Genomic DNA, 23,561 nt, shown 5'->3' with positions numbered 1-23,561 from the left:
TAACAAATGTTGGAAATGTAATGAAACTGAAGGTACTTTCTACCACCTTTGGTGGACGTGCCCAAGGATTAAGGTCTTCTGGGAAACGATATATAATGAAATTAAGAAGGTGCTTAGGTGTACCTTTCACAAAAAATCAGAGGCTTTCCTCCTGGGCATAGTAGGCCAATTGGTGTCAAAGAAAGACAGGACGTTCTTTATGTATGCTACAACAGCAGCAAGAGTTCTACTAGCAAAGTATTGGAAGATACAAGAACTACCCACGCTGGAAGAGTGGCAGACGAAGGTGATTGAATATATGGGACTAGCAGAGATGACGAGCAGAATCCGTGACCAAGGGAAAGAGACGGTGGAGGAAGATTGGAAGAAATTTAAATTATATCTTAAAAATTCTTGCAAAATTACTGAGTGTTAAAATGTCATGGGTAAAGTATAGCAGATTTGCAGAGATATGATTGGATAAGAGGAAAGAAAAGGGTTATAGAAAGGAATTTATAAGTAATTCAGACCAGGGGTTGCTGAAAAAAGTTTAAAACAGGGATGCAGAAAAGGGAGGCATGGGGAAGTCGTTGAAATTGGGTATACGAAAAAATTTATGAAATTATACATGTTTATATGTTTGTTTGTTAGTGTTTGTTGTTTGTATTGTCTTATATTATATGTTGAAAAACTAATAAAAATTTTATTAAAAAAAAAAAATAGAGTAGTGGCCAAGGGTGAAAGAGGAGGAGATTAGAAAGATAGTTAATAGTTTTAAACTGTGCAAGTCGCCAGGGCCAGATGGTCTACCAATAGAATTATTTAAGACTTTCATAGATTGGTGGGCAGAACCACTAGGAGTAAATTATTTACTCCTATTGATAAATATGGAATCATCTCCGAAATATGGCTCAGATCAATAATTATTCCAGTCTTTAAAAAAAGGTGATCCAGGTGGACCAAAGAACTGCAGACTGATAAGTGCACTGTAACTTATAGGGGAAATCTATGCTACGCACCTTTTACTTAAATTGCTTACCTGGATGAAAAATCTAAACGTACCAGGGAAAGAACAAATAGGTTTTTCCAAAGGCTGCTCCATTTTAGACCATTGTCTCATACATACGCATTTGGTTGAAAAATGCAGATTTCAAAATCAATCCAAGACTTATGCAGCATTCATAGATTTCCATGGTGCCTTTGATTCAGTTGATTGTGTGATATTGTGGAAGAAGCTTTCAGAGTTAGGAATTGATTGTTGATCTTAATACAGAATTTATATTCTTTTAAGGTCTCCCAAATCAAACTCAATATCAAAGGTCACCTCTCCCCTGATATCCTTAACACGAAAGGTGTAAAACAAGAGTGTATTCTTGCTCCTTTTCTCTTTAATTTATTTTTATCAGATCTTCTGGAGCACATCCAAAAAATAAAATCACATGCCCCCAAAATCAACCAAAACAAGGTCCCACTTTTACTGTATGCAGATGATGCGACCTTATTATCACTGACGAGGACAGGTTTGAATCATCTTTTACTCTCCTTGGTTTCTTACTGCAAAATTAACAAACTCTCTATAAATTATGAGAGGACAAAAATTCTGGTCTTCTCTAATTCATGGAAACTAGAGAAATGGAAAATAAGAGGACAAGAAATCCAGCAAGTAAAGATGCATAGATATCTCGGAATTTTATTCCAGAGTAACTCAGGCTGGTGAAACCATTGCACTGTCAGGAGGTCCTACACACAAGTAGGAGTCCAGCAGAGACACATGCCCAACTGGCATGTTCTCTTCTTCCTGGTCGTTCGGGAGATTCAAAAGCTTTCTCCAGCCCAAACATCACAGCAACTGATACCAAGAGCCAGTGTAGTGTAGTGGTTAAGAGCGGTGGACTCATAATCTGGTGAACCGGGTTCACGTCTCCACTCCTCCACATGCAGCTACTGGGTGACCTTGGGCTAGTCACACTTCTCTGAAGTCTCTCAGCCCCACTCACCTCACAGAGTGTTTGTTGTGGGGGAGGAAGGGAAAGGAGAATGTTAGCTGCTTTGAGACTCCTTAGGGTAGTGATAAAGCGGGATATCAAATCCAAACTCCTCCTCCTCCTCCTCCTCTTCTTCTTCTTCTTCTTCTTCTTCTTCTTCTTCTTCTTCTTCTTCTTCTTCAGGCATCTGCACAGTTCAGGATCAGCAGAGTATATAGGTAGTCAGTGTTCAGACTCAGTAGCGCAGCTTTTTGGCTAAACTACATTTATTTACATATACACACTTGGAGATCATAACTTAGCTCCTTCCTCTTCAGCATCAGACAGCAAAGAGAAAGGACAAAAGGACAAATGTCCTACATCACGGAAACACAGTAATCCAAACATCCTTTCTCTGTCACTTCCCATAATGTGGAATGAAAACATACACCGTCATGTGATATGAACAATGCCATGACTGCAACATGGTAAAAGAATGCTGTAAAACAGGCAAAGTGTACTTCCTCAGCAGTAGCTCACTTTCTTTTCAGAAAGGTAACCAATTTATATCAACTCCATTCAGATTTTTCAAGCTAAATTGTTGTCCCAGCTACTTTTTGGGATCCTCAGGCTCCCAAATTCAATCAAGTATGAAACGATGTGTGCAGATTAGGTATACACATTATGGAATATTGGGCGTGGACCAGCACTATAAATACTGGTTGTGTTGCCATTTTCGTTTCCAACCTTTCAGTCTGCTTTCCGATTTACTTAAGGGCTCCTGTAAATCCAAATGGCTCCAACTCACACACAGCAAAATTAGATCTATTTGTATTGACTTGGAATTATTGTAAAATTCTAGTGAGCAATATATTTATCACAATATCCAATATAGATTAAGGGATATTGAAAAACAAAACATTGAGTCAGCTGGAAATTAAACCTGCTCCCCCAAGTACTATGGTTTACAGCCGATAACAGGATCACTTATATCTCAAAGTTAATAATTCCAGCACAACACAGGGCATTTATGTTTGCCCGTCTGAACGTCTCCCCCTCAGCTTTTGTTAAGGGCAAATATTTAAACATCCCTAGAAATGATAGACACTGCAGATGTTATTTGAATGTGCCTGACACTGTAGAACATATTCTTTTCTGCTGTCCACTGTACAACCAGATACATAAACGTGTGCTATCCCCCCTTTTTGGGTAGTTTTCCATCACAGCACAATGAAAACATCAGATTCTACCTGTCTGATATTAACCTGGAAGTAACGGCAAAGGTGGCTGAGTTTTTGCCCTAGTATCTGTTAGAGTGGTGAATGGCACCGTTTCACAGGAAGACACTCCAAAGAAAATTTCTGTTACTATATGTCTTAGGATATTTATTTGTATATACAGTGGTACCTCGGGTTACAGGTGCTTCAGGTTACAGATGCTTCAGGTTACAGACTCCACTAACCCAGAAATAGTACCTTGGGTTAAAAACTTTGCTTCAGCATGAGAACAGAAATCGTGTGACGGCGGCACAGCAGCAGCGGGAGGCCCCATTAGCTAAAGTGGTACCTCAGGTTAAGAACAGTTTCAGGTTAAGAACAGACCTCCAGAACGAATTAAGTTCTTAACCCGAGGTACCACTGTGTTTTAATTTTTTTGTATATGGATGTTTTAAGATGGTCTATATCTGTAATGCCTAATAAAGGTTTGGAGGAAGAAAAAGAGCAGAATTATTATCTGTACAGAAACAGGTCTTTCCAGAGCTTTCTGATATCCCTAAACAAGCACTAAATTGCCAGGACCAGAATGGAACATATATTTGTAGTTACTTCATAAACCTACCCCAACATCTCTGCATGTGCCTAGCACATGCAGTCCATTCTGAGATACAAGCTCTGAAGGCAGCATCTAGGCAGTATTTGAGACAAATAGAGCTCTTGCTTCAGTTACGTAATTGGATGTAAACCCAAAGCCAAAAGGCTAATATATTTGACACCTCTAATTTCTGTGTATTCATCAGCAACAACGGAGCAACAAAGACCTTGGGATTTGCTCTTTCTTTGATCAATTTAAACCATGGCTGAGAACCACTCACCTGAGGGGCTCCCAGGGAAGAAAGTGTCGCTAACACAGGCAGCTTAATAAATACAGACAAACAGTCTACATTTTGGTGCTGCCCTGTCTGTCAAATGTGAGCAGCATGCAGCAAACCAAGATAACCAAGGTTTGGGTTAATTCAATCTCAGTGAATTTGAAGCAATCTGTTTCTGAGTACAAAGTGGGCAGAGATGTTCCTGTGCAAACAACACGATAATGTTTTAAACATAAATACAAGGTACAATCCACAAGAGCACAAGATGTCTGGGACGGAAGATTAAGCCAAAGATAGAGAGCATCATGCTTAATAGAGATGTCAGTTTTACACAGTAGGGCTTCCTTAAACTAATTACATGTGATTTGCTGAAGCAAGGAGATAGAATTCCAGCTCTCCTTGTTTATGCAGAATGCCTCACTTGCAGATTTCAGATGCCCAAATGAAGTGTTTTACTCTTGCCAAAAAGATTTTGTATGGAGACAGTGCAAAGAAGAAGAGCAAACTTGATTCAAATATTCAGCTTTGAACTGAAATGAAACTGCAGACCCTGTTGATGCACAATATTTAAGTGTAGGAGCAATGCCATCATAATCCAGAATAGGCTATAATTTCTCTATTAAGAAATGTGGCCAGCTCCCTCTTGATCCAAGTCATTGGGAGATCCAGTGGGGATGGTGACAAAGGAGTGGGCAAAGCTAGCAAACTCATCCTTGCTCGCTCTCTGTGTGTGTGTATGTATTTGAATTGTTTGAAAGATGTTCTCCAAGTTTCTAAGATTTTTTTATTGTTGTTATTTTATTGCTTGTTATTTGCCATGCTGGGCTTCTTTGGGAAGAAGGGCAGGATATAAATATAATAACTAACTTATTAATAAATAAATAAATGTTTTAAAAACAACAGAAAGCTATTTCCATCACTGGTTTGGCCAGCTTTGTTTCCTGAACTAGGCAATGCTGTCAAAAACACTAGATCAGCAGGTGTGGTATAGAAACTAAAGTAGTTACTGCATGCTGACAAGGAATGACATTTAAAAAATGACAAGCTTCACGCTGTTGCAAATAACCTCTTTAATGCCACATCTGGTGTGGTAAAGAGTCACTCTGAGAATTAGTCCCACTTGAGTTTTACCTTTGGTGATGTGTCCCTGTCTTGCAGTGTGATGCTTCACCCACTGGAATAGCTGAGGCTGGAGAGTTCTCTCTTCCTGTGACAATCCCACAGCTAAGGACCAATTTCTCTCTGTGATAGTGTCGGGTACAGCACTCTCAGTTGCTTTACAGCTGAGCATGCGGATAGATAATCATGTGTAATTCAGCATGCAGGCTGGAGGTTGACAGCTCCCAATGTAATTCCCAATCATGACATCCTAACTCACCAATTTCAGGCAGCGATGAAGAATAAGAAAATTTGCTGAGTTACCAAACTGCAGATATGTAAAGGGAGATTGCTATATTGTTCAAGGAGAGGAGGATGGGTGTTTAGGCAATGCTGTTTTGAAGTGTGCGCTGCTCATATTCCACTGAAGCAGGTGGTGCATATTTATGTCTTTTAAAAACCTGTGATGGTAGGGAAATAAATTTCAAAATGGAAATCGTGTTGCAGTGTTGACTATTTTAGCTTTGAATCAATTTCTATGGGTCTTGGTGTGTTTTTTTAAAGACAGTTTTGTCATGCAGTTCTGGGATGCAGGTTCACACTGAGAGATTGCATCAGTTGTATGAGTGCTCATTGTGTGTTTTGATTTCTGAAATTCCTGGGACACTTTGGGGAGCCGCTGTGTGAGCATGGGAATTGTGGCAGCATGAATGCATTTCTTGCACACGCGCAAAAAAATATTTCTCCATGCAATCCTGTCAACAGGGAGAGGATTGCGTGGAAACCAAACACAAATCACACAACTTCTGTTGCAATCCAAAATTCTACCCAAAGACAGTGGTTAGTTGTTAATCATCAAGTAGTTGAGGCTGCAGCTGATAATAAAACACTTTATCTGCATGCAAAATATCCCAAGTTTAGTCCCTGGCATCATCATGTAGGGCTGGGAATGACTCCTGTCTAACATCCAAAGAAGCAGGCCAGTCCTAGGCAGGGTAGACAATACTGAGTTGATGGACCAGGGGTCTCACTTGGGATAAGGCAGTATCCAATGTTCTGTCAAGAGTGGCTCACCTGGTGGAGCAGAGTACATTGGTAGCCTCCCAGCAGTGCAATCACTGGTGCTTAGAATGAGGTGGAGCCAATCCAACACTCACTGGTGTGCCCACACAGCCCCAACCTCAGTGATGCATCACTTCTCCCAGTAAGTGGCAATGGCTCCACTGCTGAGAGGCTATTAATGTGGCTCTGCCCCACTGTGCAAACCACTCCTGAGTACTATATTCAAATGCAACCCAAAACTGATGGGCATAAGTATTAGAAACTTATCCAGACAGAATTAATATTCTAGATGAATTAACTGGCCTTGTTCTCACTGAAGTGGCAAACCTATGTCTGGCCTGTAGCACTTTAGACTGCAGATAGGAGCTCATGCGACTGTATGCTCCACCACACAGAAAACTAGAATATTCCAGACAAGGCTTGGTTGGTTTGAAGTGTGAACCCTTGTCCTTGACATCCAGCTTTCTACTTTTGAGGGTATGTATTTTGTTTCATTTTTGTGCATTCCATCATGTGAGCCTCACCTTGCAGCCTGAAATGCAGCCCAGACAAAGATTTAGTGAAAACTCAATGCATTTCTTTTGCTGAACAAATGGTTTTCACTTTCAGTAAGTGATTCTCTTCATTTACAGAGATGAAAACTTATTGACACCATATTTTTGGCAGCTGACTACATTGAGTGACACTGTGAGCTTAAAAAATTGGAAATGTCAGAAATCCCTGGAACACATCTCAACAAGGAAATCTAGATTCATGCACCATTGATTTTTTTGGAGGAAGCCACATTATGTAGATTACTATATAATACAGTTATGGAGAATTCAGCACAAAAATTCCAAGTGCCAAACTAGATAATATGAGAATTGTGTGCTTCCCCCATTCCGTTGTTCTTCTTCTGGTTGAAAAAAAATAGTGAGTATGGTGGGTGTGATCAAGGTAATAAAGGAAAGAGACATTATAGCCCTAATGATACGCCCCCAATCTATTCCTTGCATGAGGGAAACTACCATTTATTGTTTCTAATATTGTTTAGTTTGCTCATCATTCATCTTATTGTGATAGCTGGTCTCTTAGGCTTCAATCCTATACCCACGTACCTGGGTGTAAGCTCCACTGAATGCAGTGCAACTTAATTCTGCGCAGACTTGTGTAAGGTTGTGTGGCTAACATCATTAATGTATGGTGCTGCCGTATCCTTTATCTGAGAGGCCCCTGCCCCTTTAAGAGTAGTAATGAAAATGAAAATGCCACAAGCTGTGGCTTCTCTCATCTCTGCAGTGCTGTGACAAGGAAAAAACTGCCTCCAATTAAATTCCTGTTTCTATGTGCAACACATAAAAGTAGCAGATGCCTTCTGTGAATGTAGAGCTGTGGCAGCCCCATGCTGCTTGGTTAACATTTGAAAATGCTGGTATTATAGTATGACGCTTGTGTGGCATGATGAAACAATGAATTTGGAATAGCTAAAAAGTGTGCCTTCTAGGAAATGGAGGAGGAAATACTCAGTGCTAGAAGGAATACACTAGTTCTTATTCCTTTAATGATATGCTGTAATAAAGGACAGTTGTGTTTGAAAGGCCTGCACCTTCCTGATTTGTTTTTCCTGCTATCCCAACACAACAGCAAGGCAGCCGCCAGAGTTCCTAGCCCCTGTTGTATGTCAGGCTGTCTTTCACAGTAGCATGTTCAAGAATACCCAAGTTTTCACTGCTCAGAGCTGCTGCCATGTTCATCCAGTTCTTGTTAATTGCATCTGCTTGAAGAACATTCAGTTAACCCCCTTCCTGACACCCGATTGACACTCTTGTTGTTTTGCAGATTTGACTTCACAAAAGTCAGTGAACTGTGGGTTGGTGTTTAGCTCCCACAGTAATAATCTGTTTCATTTCACAGAAACCCCGGGTAGGATTTTCAAAAGTGGGCCAATTACTGAGGGAGCTGGATTAATGAGATGTCATCACTTACCACTTACCATTCTCTGGGAGGATGGGCTTGATAAATGTAGTTCATTGCCAAGTCCTGACATAAAAACAGGACCACGCTCTATGATTCTTGGCAGGCTGATCAATATTTTATCTGCCAAAGCATGCAGAAGTGCTAAACAGAATGATTTGTGTGGCTGCTGTGTAAGAGAAGACAAAAAAAGAGGGGGGAATAGGCCTCTGTGAACAGAGCATGTAAATTTGATGGACATTAATATTTACGGAGCCTTTTTGCAATCAAGAGCCTGAAAGTCTGTGTTTTTCATTTTTTGAAACCGCATGAATATTGGGAGATTATAAAACATGTAAACAGATTCTTTTTCTTTTTTTAAGTGTCTTCAGAGAGCACCTCTGGCAGTATATGAAGGTACTGTTGCTTTGTGCTCACTAAGAACCCTATTGAAGTTCTTAAGACACATGGAGACTGAACACGTGAAAGGGCTATTCAGAATGTTCCCCCGATGCCAACATGTGTGCTGGCTACCGTCCCTGACTGATGTGTGAAGAGCATCAATCTGATGTAGGCCTACATATGAGGACCCCAGTTCCTCTGGGAGGAGCCATATATATATATATATACCATGAATAAGGCTTGGGTTCTTGGCTCCATTGGAAGCAATGCTTCTGAAGTTTTCCTTTTCTGAATTTCCCTCTGGATTTTGGAGATCTAAATTACCCCATCTTATTTCTGAAGTGGAACCAATCCAACAGGAATCCTGAATTGTTCCATGAAACACACACAAAACACAAATACGCATGCCTATGAAAACTGGAATATAGGAAAACAGGAAGCTTCCACTCCTCCTTAATTTTATACAGCGTGCATGCATGCCTAATTTTGAAATCAAGGAATGAAATAAGAAAAATGGGGAAAATCTGCCCATTGGAGTGGAAGCATGATTTTTGAATGTAGTTTCAGTACATGCTATTATGCTCACAGTGAAGACCTCTGCTAGGGAAATGTATTGAAATCATTGCAGTGGATGTATCTTATGTGTAATATTTGTATATCATCAAAAAGATCTGAAGAAACAGAAGTGGCACTTCAGAGTGGGAGATGTGTTGACCCCCACTAGCATCAATCATATTCTAGAAGGGGAAAGGGACAGGAATTTTGCTAAAAAAAGGCTCCAGAGTGCTGTTACAATTGATTGTTAATTGAGTGGCTACATGATATATATTTGGTGAGTCCTGATGATTAGAGGTGAGACAGATAACTTTGAAAGTACAAACACATGTAATTAGGTTGTGTTAAAGACTTAAAATAAATAAATAAATCCAATTATAAAGAGACCTGGAAAACAAGGGATGGATTTTTCAACATAATTTCCATACAGATCCAATGAAACTTTAAGCAGCCCCTGAATTATAGGTCATGAAATGAGATTTGGAAAGACCATGAAATTCAGGGCTTTTCTGCCCCAGGTTGTAATGAAAAGCAAAATGTTGGGCAGGGAAACATTAAAAACAGTGAGAGCCACTATCCCCAACAGACTCTGCAAATGAGTAGTGTGTCACACTGCAGTGTTTCTTCAGTTGGTGTAGCCACACTGATTAGATATTATTTATAGCTATTATAAACAGCGCTGAAATGCTTAGTCACCAGCCTTCCTGCCAAAGGTTGAATGCACACACTGGCCCTTCGCTTGGCATTGCCACACCCTGCTGGCCCTGGCCTCTGATGGTCCAGAGTTTCTGATCTCAAGCAACACCAGCATGAGTACAGCTGTACGTGCACAGACACCCCTTTGCAAAAACCTGCAAAACCTGTGGGTGTCAGGAGAGGGGCAGTCCTTCTCCCCCATCCACCCATGCATCTAAGCTACCCATGAAGGAGCTCATGAAAGGGGCAAATAAAAGCAAACAGGATTTCCCCCTTCCCCATCCATGACCCCCCTAAAATCTGGTCTGGGGGGTTGGAAGAGCTCCCAGAACACGTTGCAGGGGGAGGGGAGATTGTTCCATCTAGCAATCAGAAATACTTATGCTGATGGAAGAATTTCCTTAGTGCAAAGTTGAATTCCACCCTGAGCCTTTGAGAGCAGAAGTTATCAGAGATATTTTCAACCCAGAGGGCAAGAAACTTGTATCCAGTCATTTTAACACCGCCTGATTGCCTCACTACTTGCATTCTGTGAACGCTCCAGTGAAATGTTTCTAAAGCTTTAATGTCTTCAAAGTGGCTGTGTCTCTCAAAACCTGCCTTGGGATGGGGAAATGGATGAAAACTGACACCCATGTTTCTGGTTTGGACACCAGGTGGTCAGACTCAAAGGTGTACCTCAAAAGACATAAAACCAGCTAATGTAGCACATAGAATATAGGTTCAATTTATGAAAGAATCAGGAGTCCTTGGGAGTTGCTAACAAGGCAACCCAGCTGTGAGCTACCTATTAAAAAGACTCACCAATGAGGATATTCTGAAATGAGATAAATTGCTAATAATGAATTCGTGTTGTGAAGGAAAGGAAACTGCTGGAGGGCACTTAACAAAGCAGAGGAAAGAACACATTTGTGAGAGCACATTTTTTTAATAAAAAAAAATGGCGTTTCATTATTCTATCTGTCTTAGCAGCAACAGTTATAGTGCCGGAAAGGGGACACATTTGTATGAGCCACTGGTGCTGCCAAATGAAACCTAAGAAGTGAGAGTATTTAGTAGATAAAGCTAGTGGATTCCAAGCACAGCGTAAGAAGATTACAAGTGTCATTGACAGCAGCGAGAGGGTAAAGGGAAATGATAAGCAGAGAGTAGCCACTGCCCTTGCTAAGCCCTATACAAACATCTCAAATAGGATTTTAAGAACCCTTTTGTGGAGAAGGTAAGGGAGTTACAGGATTTTTTTTAAAAAAATAAAGCCATCCAGTTGAACAGTGCAGGGAGGGAAGCCACTTTCAGGAGTTTGGGTAAAGCTTTTGAAGAAAGTGGCGCCAGGAATTCTACTTCTTAGAATTCGCATCAGCCACACAGGAGGAACTCTTCCATCACAAATGCTCCTTTCCTCTCCTAGAAGGTTGCTTGCTGAAGATGCAGAAACTCCCTTGCAGCATTGGAAGAGAACACAGAGGCATCAGGGGTGGCCGAATCTCTCAGTTTTGCTTTCTCTCTGTTTTTCATTTTTCCAATCTGCAGTTTTCTGCATTCTATAACTATTTGTGGGTTGGTTGGTTGGTTGGTTGGTTGGTTTAAAAAAGTCCTCAGGGAAATTCATCTGCATTTTAGTACAAAATCCTCCTTTGCAAAACCAGTTCCCCATATATAATGTTTTTGTTCGTTATTTTCACAAATGCATGCATTTTATGCACTTTCGTGTCTGGAGAACTGCGCTGCAAAATTCAAAGAAGTGCAGATTTTAAAGGATATTCAGTTCATGCATTGTTTTGGAAAGTGTGTGAATTAGGTAGGTTTGCCTTTCAATGTGAACTCAATCAAATCCCACCAACTCCCACCCCTATTTGAAACAGAGCGGGTGGTGGCATGGCAGGCGAAAGTGGGCTTTGGTGAAAATCACCCTTCTTCCTCTTCCAGAAGGCACATCCACTGGATCATAGCCCTCCCCTTCCCTCAAAGGCCACTCTGGATCCAATCCATTTCTTTTTCTCTTTTGCATATGTAATTTTTAATTTTCATTTAATGTGTGTGGTAAAAAGAACGATAATATTGAATAGAAATGGTCTCTGTGTTAACTGTTCCATTAAGTGTCCCTTGGGGAAAAGAAAGCTTTTAACTCACTCCTCTCTCTCTCTCTGCTTGATGTATTAAATGCAATGATACTTATTAAACACAATATCTGATAGCAAACCTGAGGCAAAAGTAGGGACAGGGATAAAAGCTAGATGGTTGGTATTCTTACTGAGCCCTTCTACCAGAAACCTGTGCAGCTTCTGGACCAACCTTAAGGGCAGCCCCACATAGAGAGCATTACAGCAGTCTAGTCTTCAAGTTACCAATGCATGAACCCCAGAGCTGAAGCTGACCTGGACCAGGAATGGTCATAGCTGGTGTACCAACCAAGGCAGCTTCTAAACTGTGAGTTCTGAGTTGCGCAAGGAGCCTCCATGAGTACAGAAGTTGCTGCAGCCAGTACAGGATGTGGCAGCTAGGTTGCTGAGTAGGACATCTTGCTACAGTATGTACACATTATAGCACCATTAAAGGAGTTGCAATGGCTGCCAATATGGGGCTGGGTCAGATTTAAAGTTTTAGTTCTAAAGCCCTAAAGAACCTGAGCTCAAGCTACCCTTCAACGCTGAAGGGGCAGAGATTGCCAGCCTACCCCCTCCCCTTTCCTTGTGTGCTTTTAATTGTGGCTGGGGGGGGTGCCTGAATAGGACTTAAGTGATGCTCTGATGTGCTAGAGGTGTCAAGCAGTGATTTTTATCTATGCAGGCGGAGGGGTAGCCATGCGTCTCACAGGATGATATTAAAGGATAAATTGGCTGAGTAGAAATGCTCCCTGTGATTAGCCATTCATATAAAAAGAGACACCTATTCATAAAAGACAAACTGAAACATGAGTAGCTTATCAAGTGCTAGCTCTGTCTTGAACCGGTCATTTGAATCCTTTTTCAATGTCGTTTTAAATATGGGGACTTCGCTCTCTTTAGGTGAGGAAGACACCACCGTCTTATGTTTGAGATATTTATATGTACATTAAGGGTTATAGCCAATATTATTCCTACTACTTCTTGTTGTTTTTGTTGTTAACATACCGCCCTATACCTGGGGGCCTCAGGGCAGTTCACAGAATAAAATCAAGATATAAAACCACAAGATACATAATAAAAATAAAAACAACAACCCAATAGCCCCCCTCCCCCACAAAAAACACATTTTAAAAGGGCATAGGATGTAAATCAGATCAACCAAAGGCCTGGTTAAAAAGGAACGTGTTTGCCTGGTGCCTAAAGGTGTATAATGAAGGCATCAGGTGAACTTCCATGGAGAGAGCATTCCATGGATGGAGAGCCACTGCAGAGAAGGCCCATTCTCATGTTGCCACCCTCTGGACCTCTCGAGAAGGAAGCACACAAAGAAGGGCCTCAGAAGATGATCTCAGGGTCCGGGTAGGTTCACATGGAAAGAGGCAGTCCTTGTGGTATTGTGGTCCTGAGCTGTTTAATGCTTTATAGATCAAAACCAGCACTTTGAATTGGGCCCAGAAACTAATTGGTAGCCAGTGCAGTCGGACCAAGATCAGCGTAATATGCTCAAACCGTACTGCCTGGCCACTGAATTCTACACTAGCTGAAGTTTCCGAACCGTCTTCAGAGGCAGCCCTACGTATAATGCATTGCAGTAATCTAACCTTGAGGTTACCAGAGCATAGACAACAGTAGTTAGGCAATCCCTGTCCAGATGGGGGTGTAGCTGGGCCACCAGCCGAAGCTGATGGAAGGCACTCCTGGCCACTGGATACATAGAATAGACCCATTGATATTAATGCACATGACTAACTTAGGTACTTTAATTCTAGTGGGTTTACCTTGAGTAGGTCTCAATGGAATACAACCGCATGGGTAAAATTGAATGTAGTGCTGAGTATGGTATGCATATGGGGAACGAGGTCCTCTCCATGTGACCACCTAATTTTGTTCAGAGGGTTCGTCCAACTCCCCAAAGCAGATTTAAGGGACACCAAAGATGCATAGGGCAAGGAGATGGTCATGTTGTGCAAATGGACCTTGTTCCATGCATGCAACAACTTAGTTGAATCCCACACTATGTATTGACTAAATTGCCAGCTATGCTGCAGCGTAAACTTTCAATACAACTTACACACAGAGTAAAAAAGCACAAGAAAATACAGCAATAAAAATAGTACAAAGCATGGAAATCAATGAAAGCCAGACTATGTATAAAACAACTGCTAAAACCAGATATACAAGATACTGGAAAAACTGGGCAAATAAAATTTCCAGTCACTTTTGCACTGGGAAGAGATCGAAAATGGATCCAGATGAGCTTCTCTCTGGAGGCGTTATTGGACAGATTCATATGATAGAAGGTAGACAGGTCTTATGCTATGCTTGGGTGGGATCATGCTATGCCTACTGGGGGTGGGAGATGAGTTTGGTTCAGTTCACAGTTAAAAGTGAAGCTACTCAATTCACACTTCCCAAAACAATATACAGGCAACTCCCAATTTACGTGGGGGTTACATTCCATGCTACCACACATTTTTCTGAAATCATATATATTTGAAACACCCTTAAAAAATTCTGTAAACACCCCGTTCCACCCCCCCACCCTGGCCCATTCCACCCCTTTTTTGTGATGTTTTCAGGTCACTTCCAGGTTTGGTGAGATCATAGAATCATAGAATCATAGAATCATAGAGTTGGAAGAGACCACAAGGGCCATCGAGTCCAACCCCCTGCCAAGCAGGAAACACCATCAGAGCACTCCTGACATATGGTTGTCAAGCCTCTGCTTAAAGACCTCCAAAGAAGGAGACTCCACCACACTCCTTGGCAGCAAATTCCACTGTCGAACAGCTCTTACTGTCAGGAAGTTCTTCCTAATGTTTAGGTGGAATCTTCTTTCTTGTAGTTTGTATCCATTGCTCCGTGTCCGCTTCTCTGGAGCAGCAGAAAACAACCTTTCTCCCTCCTCTATGTGACATCCTTTTATATATTTGAACATGGCTATCATATCACCCCTTAACCTCCTCTTCTCCAGGCTAAACATGCCCAGCTCCCTTAGCCGTTCCTCATAAGGCATCGTTTCCAGGCCTTTGACCATTTTGGTTGCCCTCCTCTGGACACGTTCCAGTTTGTCAATGTCCTTCTTGAACTGTGGTGCCCAGAACTGGACACAGTACTCCAGGTGAGGTCTGACCAGAGCAGAATACAGTGGCACTATTACTTCCCTTGATCTAGATGCTATACTCCTATTGATGCAGCCCAGAATTGCATTGGCTTTTTTAGCTGCCGCGTCACACTGTTGGCTCATGTCAAGTTTGTGGTCAACCAAGACTCCTAGATCCTTTTCACATGTACTGCTCTCAAGCCAGGTGTCACCCATCTTGTATTTGTGCCTCTCATTTTTTTTGCCCAAGTGCAATACTTTACATTTCTCCCTGTTAAAATTCATCTTGTTTGTTTTGGCCCAGTTCTCTAATCTGTCAAGGTCGTTTTGAAGTGTGTTCCTGTCCTCTGGGGTGTTAGCCACCCCTCCCAGTTTGGTGTCATCTGCAAATTTGATCAGGATGCCCTTGAGTCCATCATCCAAGTCATTGATAAAGATGTTGAATAAGACCGGGCCCAAGACAGAACCCTGTGGCACCCCACTAGTCACTCTTCTCCAGGATGAAGAGGAACCATTGATGAGCACCCTTTGGGTTCGGTCAGTCAACCAGTTACAAATCCACTGAGTGGTAGCATAGTCAAGACCGCATTTTACCAGCTTCTTTACAAGAATATCATGGGGCACCTTGTCAAATGCCTTGCTGAAATCAAGGTAGGCTACATCCACTGCGTTCCCTTCATCTACCAGGCTTGTAATTCTGTCAAAAAACGAGATCAGGTTAGTCTGACATGACTTATTTTTCAGAAATCCATGCTGACTATTGGTGATCACAGCATTCCTTTCCAGGTGCTCACAGACTGTTTGCTTAATGATCTGCTCCAGAATCTTCCCTGGTATTGATGTCAGACTGACTGGGCGGTAATTATTTGGGTCCTCTCTTTTCCCCTTTTTGAAAATAGGGACAACATTTGCCCTCCTCCAGTCTGCCGGGACTTCGCCTGTTCTCCAGGAATTCTCAAAGATGACTGCCAGTGGTTCTGAAATCACATCTGCCAGTTCTTTTAATACTCTTGGATGCAGTTCATCTGGCCCTGTAGACTTGAATACATCTAGACTAGCCAAGTATTCTTGTACTATCTCCTTAGTTATTCTGGGCTGTGTTTCCTCTGCTGAATCATTTGCTCCAAATTCTTCAGGTCGGGCATTGTTTTCTTTATCGGAGAAGACTGAGGCAAAGAAGGCATTGAGGAGTTCAGCCCTTTCTGTGTCCCCTGTTTGCATTTCACCATCTTCTCCTCTGAGTGACCCCACTGTTTCTTTGTTCTTCCTTTTGCTACGAACATACCCATAAAAGCCTTTTTTGTTGCTTTTAACCTCTCTAGCAAGCCTGAGTTCATTCTGTGCTTTAGCTTTTCTGACTTTGTGTCTACACGTGCTGGCTATTTGTTTGAATTCCTCTTTGGTGGTTTCCCCCCTTTTCCATTTTTTGTACACATCCTTTTTTAATCTTAACTCAGTTAAAAGTTCTTTAGATAGCCACCCTGGCTTCTTTAGGCACCTTCCATGTTTCCGTCTCATTGGTATTGCCTGAAGTTGTGCTTTTACTATCTCCCTCTTAACAAACTCCCAGCCATCATGAACTCCCTTTCCTTTTAGTATTACTGTCCATGGGATCTCACCCAGCACTTCCCTAAGTTTTATGAAGTCGGCTTTCTTAAAGTCGAGAAATTGAGTCCTAGTATGCTTGGCTGCTCCTTTCCGCTGTATAGTAAACTTCAGAAGAGCATGATCACTCGCGCCTAATGATCCTTCCACTTCTACCCCACTAACCAGGTCATCAACATTGGTTAGGACCAGATCTAAAATGGCTGTTCCTCTTGTAGCTTCTCCCACTTTCTGGACAATGAAGTTGTCTGCAAGGCCAGTGAGGAATCTGTTTGACCTTATGCTCTTGGCTGAGTTTGACATCCAACAAATATCCGGGTAATTGAAGTCCCCCATTACTACTATCTCCCTTCCTTTTGCATGCTTGGCCATCTGTTCCAGGAAGGCATCATCTATGTCCTCCGTTTGGCTTGGGGATCTATAGTAAACTCCCACAATGAGGTCACTGTTATTCTTCTCTCCCTTAATTTTGACCCAAATGCTCTCACTTTGGCTTTGAGGTTCTAAATCTTGGATCTCTTCACAGGTATACACATCCCTGACATATAACGCCACTCCTCCTCCTTTCTTGTCTGGTCTGTTTCTCTGAAATAGATTGTATCCCTCCATTATTACATTCCAATCGTGGGACTTATCCCACCAGGTTTCAGTGATGCCTATTATGTCATATTTAGTTTGCTGTACCAAGAGCTCAAGCTCATCTTGTTTATTTCCCATACTTTGCGCATTAGTGTACAGACATTGAAGTCCATTAATCATTCCCCCGTGTCTCTTATTTAAGGATTTTTTCCTCCCACCACTAGGTCTGCGTGCTGTTTGCTCCATTCGGTCTATGACATATGTGCTCAAACGAACACATATCAGAAGCACTGCCTGTACAAACCAAAACATTGCCATTCTTTGAAATCTGTAGGCCTTGCTGCCTAGTAAGGGTGCTTAGGACTGCAGCCTAAATAATGTTTTTTTGATTAATTAAATGGCATGTCACCAATTACTGTGTTCATTAGTCAATTAAATTTACATTGATTAAATTACATTTGCTGAATTGCCCATCACCACAATGTATACTGAGACAGTGAAGGAAGTGTATAATAATTTACAACCCCATAAACAAAATCCAGTGCTGATGGGCAAAGGGAAAGGCCACTTTTAGCATTCCCCCCCCCATTCCTCTCAAATAGATAAACCAGAGCTAAAATGGTTACATAACAACTGTGCTATTAACTCACAGCCCCACTGATGAAAATCTGCACTTACTGATTAAAAGTGGCATCCTTTGATTAATTGCCTAAAGCTTTAGTTGATTAATATACCAATTACAGTGTGCAGCTCTACTTATTGTGGGAGTGGGGTTTTAAAAGGAAGAGTTTCTGTTCTCTTGGTGTTCTTCTTCTTCCATGATTTGAGTTTCCATTAAAGCACGATTCACCCAAAGACCCAAGAGCTAAAACGATCTGCCTCCCAGCATTCCCACAGGCATGCAGAATCTTTTTTGGGACCTTCATGCATTTCATGTGAAAAGTATAGAGAGTTTAGGAGCATGTTCTGTTTAACAGTCTTAGAAACCTTACCACAACCAGAAACTCTGTTTTACCAGGGAGGTTTCTAAACGTGTTCAACAAAATGCACATAAAAACACTCTTTAGAACATAGTTGTTCTTGAAAGGATACAATTGTACCCAGAGACGTAGCAAGGTCAGGTGGTACCCAGTGTGGAAATTTTTTTGTCACCCCCCCCCCACATCAACGGTTCGGGGTAGGCTTAGGAGTCGTCACCCCCCTCAGCGATGACACCTGGTCTGGTCTGCACTCCCCGCACCCCCCGCACCCCCTTCCTACGCCTCTGGTTGTAACAAAATGTTGGCTCCTCCACTAATACATACTCTGCTTCAGTGTTACTCCATATCTGTCCACTGTTTCCCCAGTCAGACTTACTTATGGGATCTTTTTATTCTGAACATTAGTGGTCCCCTACACACTACACTGGTCCCTGTCCCAACCTCCACTGACAGAAAGGGGAAAAGAGCAGCGGCAAACCAGCAGAAGCCCCATTTTGGTTTCATATCCTATCATCCTAATCTTGAACTCATTATCAGGAGTCAGTCCAATGGAAATCAGGATATCTTATATCCGAGGCAAACGTCTGGGAAGATTTGGAGTTGCCCTCCATCCTCTGTGCTTTACAGTGCTATGTACCTGGCCAGCTGACTTCAAGTCTTTGATTAGGCTAGTTGTGCTCCCTTCTACAGTAGGGAGTTCTTTTTGCAGATGTTACCAAGTACATTGCTGCTTTTATTTTTATTTATTTGTTTATTTTTTTAAAAAAACACCTTTTGAAACTTTTGTAATATAACACAGCCGCAGAACTAATGGTTTTCGAGTTTGGTAATTTGAGTTTCAGCTTGTAAATGGCATATTTACAGTGTGCAAATGATACCGCAGCACTTCCGTCTGATAATCAGCAGTTCACGCCTTGAGACTCAGTTAGTTATGATCACCACTTCAAAGCCACTCTAATCTTCTCCTTATATATTAGAAAAACCGGACTGCACTGTGGAAACGCAGTGGTGCATAAACTGCGACTATGTGGGGGCAAATAAGGATACTTTAAAAAAAGCATCTAGAGGACATTTAATGCATTCAGCAGATATTACATTTTACACGGTTGTCTGCTGAGTGAAGCCGTATAATCTGTAAAGTGAGATACTGATGAAGTTTCTTGGAGGTAGGATTTAGGGAGGGGAAAAACCTTGTCTTTATGAAAGGGCATCTCATTAGGATCATCTTAAAGCATTGCTTTTGAAAACCTCAGTAGGTGCAGGGCATCTCCCTTTGGGCAGCACCTTTTCTGGCTCCGTAGAAGTGCAGTCTTTTAGCAGATCAAGCAGGGAGAGGCATGCAGTCACATAATCTTATTTTATCTTTCAGGTGACACGTGTACAATGGCAGACTACCGTCAACTGAAGGGTATCCTGCTGGACCTTCAATCTCACCAGCAGAGGCAGCAAAATCACCCAGGAGATGAGAGAATCCAGAAGCGCTTCTTAGTTGAAGATATGTTTAACCACTTGGATATAAATGGTGATGGGCACCTCAGCAGCTCTGAATTGGCTCAGGTGGGTTTGTTGTTCAATGAAAATCAAATTATGAAGTGGACTGCATTTCCCATTCAAAGTGTAAATTGAGTGTAACCACAGTGGAATCCTCAAGAGACTAGCTGTTTGTAAAACTCTGCTGAAAATTAGACTATGAAATATCTTGCCATAGCTGACTTTTCTCCCATCTGCCTCAGGAAGCGGTGGCATTATTTTATATTGTTAAGGATATTTTGCAAAATAAGAATTTTCTATGCCACGTTTTTTTTTCCTCCTTAGCTCTCTGGCAAATATAGGTTTGCGTCTGCAATCATCTTTTTTAAACATGCCCTGCTCACTGACAGATATCAGATTTTATTTGCATTGAAAAATATTTAAATATGAAAATCAGCATAGATTCTCCCTTCTTCCTCTGAGATGCTCTAATACTAAAAATTTCATTAACAACAGTTTCTGTCCCACATGTACAATATCCTTTTGTAGCGGCAGAAGTGTTGATTGACAATAGATCAGTTTAGATATATGGTGGTGAGACACACACACACACATACACACACACACATACAAAGTGAAATTGTCTTTATCATCATGTTGTGGAAGGTTATTCCCATCATGCCCTGATTATGCATTTTTGAGAAAGATCCAGCTAACCAGGAAGAAGGATGGACCCTTGATCTGATCCAGCATGTTCATTCGTGCTTCAAGGCCCCCGAGCCCTTCCCCTGAAAAAAACTTCACACCAACTGGCCCAATTGGCCCAAACAGCCTGGTGTGATCCTGGGGCCCAACGGTTAAGGCTTGGGCCACGCCCGGAAACAACTCTCCTAGCGGCCGTGCCTTAGGGGCCCGCGTGCAACCAGGACCCTCATTAAGGAGGATTCCATTTGTTCTTGTAAGATGACACAGTTGCTCAAAACCACAAGAGGGGAGAGGCTCTTGTTCTCATGTTCTGATCGTTGGTTTCCTACAGGCATCTGACTGGGCAAGATGAGCTATTGGCCTGATCCAACAAGCTCTTCTAATGTTCTTAGGAGATTTGCTGGGTAGTTTCTCTCCTTTTCCTCTGCAAATTTTCAGGAGTGAATTTTCAATGGAATGAGCTCTGCTGGGCTATATTTTTTTGAGAGTTTTCAGGAGTCAGCAAGATGCTGCTTTACCTTCTGCAAAAGACCAGAAAAAGGCAAATATTGCCCCATCCCTAAGTTCCCTGAACTAAGGAAGGAGAGGGGAGGGTGGGAACCACATAATGGATTTGGCTAATAAGCATCCTAACTGAAATGTTGATTAGCCCTTACACAATATTTCTTTCTCCATCTGTTTTGTTTGTTTATGTGCTGGAATGTACTCCTAGTAAGTCCCACCTTGAAAGGATTAAATAGCTGCACAACTTAATTGTCACAATAACATGGCATGTTGAGATGGTTTGAATGAGAAGTTTTGTGAAATCACCTCTTTGGCTGAGTTGTTATGATAGATCAAAGAAGGAAAGACCATATAACATCCAATGTCTGCTAAATTCATGAATGAGCACTAATTGGTTGAGCAGAAATGTGATATTTTTCAGGCTTGAAAAAACTGAAAAATGTCATTTTGTGTGTGTGTGTGATGCACTGACAAAGCGAAATGCAAATGTAATCAGGCATTAGGAGTAGCTACTATATATGATGCATGTTACAATGGAATGAAAGAAGTGGTTTTCATTATCTTGCGAGCAGAATTCCCATCATTTTAGCAGATTTATTTGTTTGGAGGGAGGGCTTGGATATTGCCAAGGCTCCTGAGCACAGAGACATGAGCTGTGTTCTCATATGCCTTGAATTTCAGCTGGGCCGAGTAGTGAGCACTTTACTTCTCTCCCTTAGGGCTAAACAAAAACCATTTGTTTGTAAGGAGAAAAATAAGGACATTCACTCAGGAACACCTCTGAGGCATGGGGCATACCTGTTCTGTGATACTTGCAGTGCCTTTCACTTAGAGTAAAATATGCTCATATCTGCACAACTACGTAAATCTAGGGCTCTCTCTTTGGTCATTCAAAAGTGTAACATGATCTGGCTTAAGGAGGAAGAGAGAGAGAGAGACCTATTGTTTTTATGAAGGGAAGTGGAGGGAGGACTCCTTTGTTTCAGGAACCTATTATATTTCAGTCCCTGAAGCATTGCACCCTTGTATGCGTTCCCTGGCAGTGGAATCCAGACAAGCCAGAGGAAGGTATGGCTGGCCATTTCCCCATATGCTGCAGTGATGTTGCAAAGTGCAAAATTTTACAGGAGCAAATGGCAGCCAGTAAGTCACACAAGAGAAAGTAAAGAGATGGAAGGGACACTATCTTCATAGGCTATTTACCCATGGGATGTTTACCCATGTTTATTCAACCTTTGGATCAGGGGAACAAATGCAGCCTTCTTTCTGCTGTGTCCAGTTAGGGAAAGGGCATAGCTCAGTGGTAGAGCATCTGCCTTGCATTGTGGCATCCCTGGCATCCCCAGGTAGGACTGGGAGAAGTCCCTGCCTGAAATCCTGGAGAGGTGCTTCCAGTAACTATAGACAATACCAAGCTAGATGGAGCAATGCTCTGACTCAGCGCAAGACAGATTCCTATATTCTTATGTTCCAAGTTTGCAGAGGATTTGGCAGGAGGCCTCTGCTTTGTTTTCATAGCCCATACTGACTTCCACATCATAGTTATTCTCATATGGCATGTAGTTATATATGATGTATCACTTCCTAGGCTCTCTTACATATGTCAAATTTGGCATGTAACTGTTGCATGTAGAAGGGCTTTGTATAAGATGACAGTCTGGGCAGAGGATATACTGTCAGTATACACTGTCAGTGTTCTTGTATATTGTATACTGATAAATAAATGAGAAGCTATAACAATGATATTAAATGAGAAGCCATAACAATTATACAGGATTCATCAAAAATTAATGTAGGAACATGATAATTGCTTCTGTTAGTTTAGTTAACTTGGTTGAAAGGAAGGATAGGTTGTTGTTGTTTTTAATGTAGACCATATTTTTGTTGCAACACATCTGCCAAATCTTTCTCCCTACCCAGTATTGAACTGGTTAAAAAAAAGAGGGAAAGTTAAGGGAAAGTGGAATTTAGCCTTTGGAGAATTGCCAACTTATTTGCTTCAATTAATGTCAAATAATTCTTTTCAGAGAGAAAAGTGCCCCTAGCAATAAATAAGTAGAAGGTCATTTTTTGTTCTTTTAATTCATGATACAAATTCAGTCTTAGCCACTAAAAACATTTGATTGAAATCCACCACACACACATCAGCCTTATTCTTGTGAAATATCAGATAAACTTCTGAGTATACAAGCCCATTAACAGCTATGGTAATTGAAATATTATTTTCATTTAAAGCTGTGTCTGTAGGGTCACATTCATAAATCTGCTAAATTCATAACTGCTAAAGTGATTTCTTTCCTGGCATTAAATCAAAGGAGCTTGTCAGTATTGTGAAAACTTAATCAATTTTCAATACAAAAGCAGACAAAGGGAAATTTCTATCTTTAAAAGGTAGACCCTGGAAGTTGTGGTTGATTTCACTTTTATTGACTATTTTACATGGTGGATGAAGGGTCATGTTTGTAGCATTATTACTTGACATTGTCACCAGTGAAATGAGCCACATCTGATATCATGAAGAACATGAGGCACTCTTTGACCATATCCTTGGTGACTTGAATCTTGGCCTTCTGCATTCTCATGTTTGCCCCCACCCCATCTTTGAAATGGTATCATGAGATTCCTTGTATTGCATTGTCACACATTTATGCGGGTCTGAATGTAGGCTGATGCTGCATTCTGCCTTCCCAATGTTTTTGGAAGTAGGGGATTAGCCAGTTTAGGTGTTAAATA

At 41.4% G+C, this 23,561-nt stretch overlaps 1 protein-coding gene across 3 annotated transcripts in view; it reads left to right on the top strand.

Annotated features, from left to right (window-relative positions):
- Nucleotides 1-23,561, top strand: part of FSTL4 (follistatin like 4) — a 348,356-nt gene that overhangs the window by 190,998 nt on the left and 133,797 nt on the right. For all 3 annotated transcript variants that reach the window (XM_053376793.1, XM_053376792.1, XM_053376794.1), the window contains exon 5: nt 19,519-19,706. In XM_053376793.1, coding sequence (XP_053232768.1) covers nt 19,519-19,706 — 188 coding nt within the window. The remainder of the gene's footprint in view (nt 1-19,518; nt 19,707-23,561) is intronic.

Source organism: Podarcis raffonei, chromosome 2 (assembly GCF_027172205.1).
Source record: "Podarcis raffonei isolate rPodRaf1 chromosome 2, rPodRaf1.pri, whole genome shotgun sequence".
NCBI lineage: Eukaryota > Metazoa > Chordata > Lepidosauria > Squamata > Lacertidae > Podarcis > Podarcis raffonei.
Note: the sequence above shows the minus strand (reverse complement) of the source record. Positions and strands in the feature narration are given on the sequence as shown.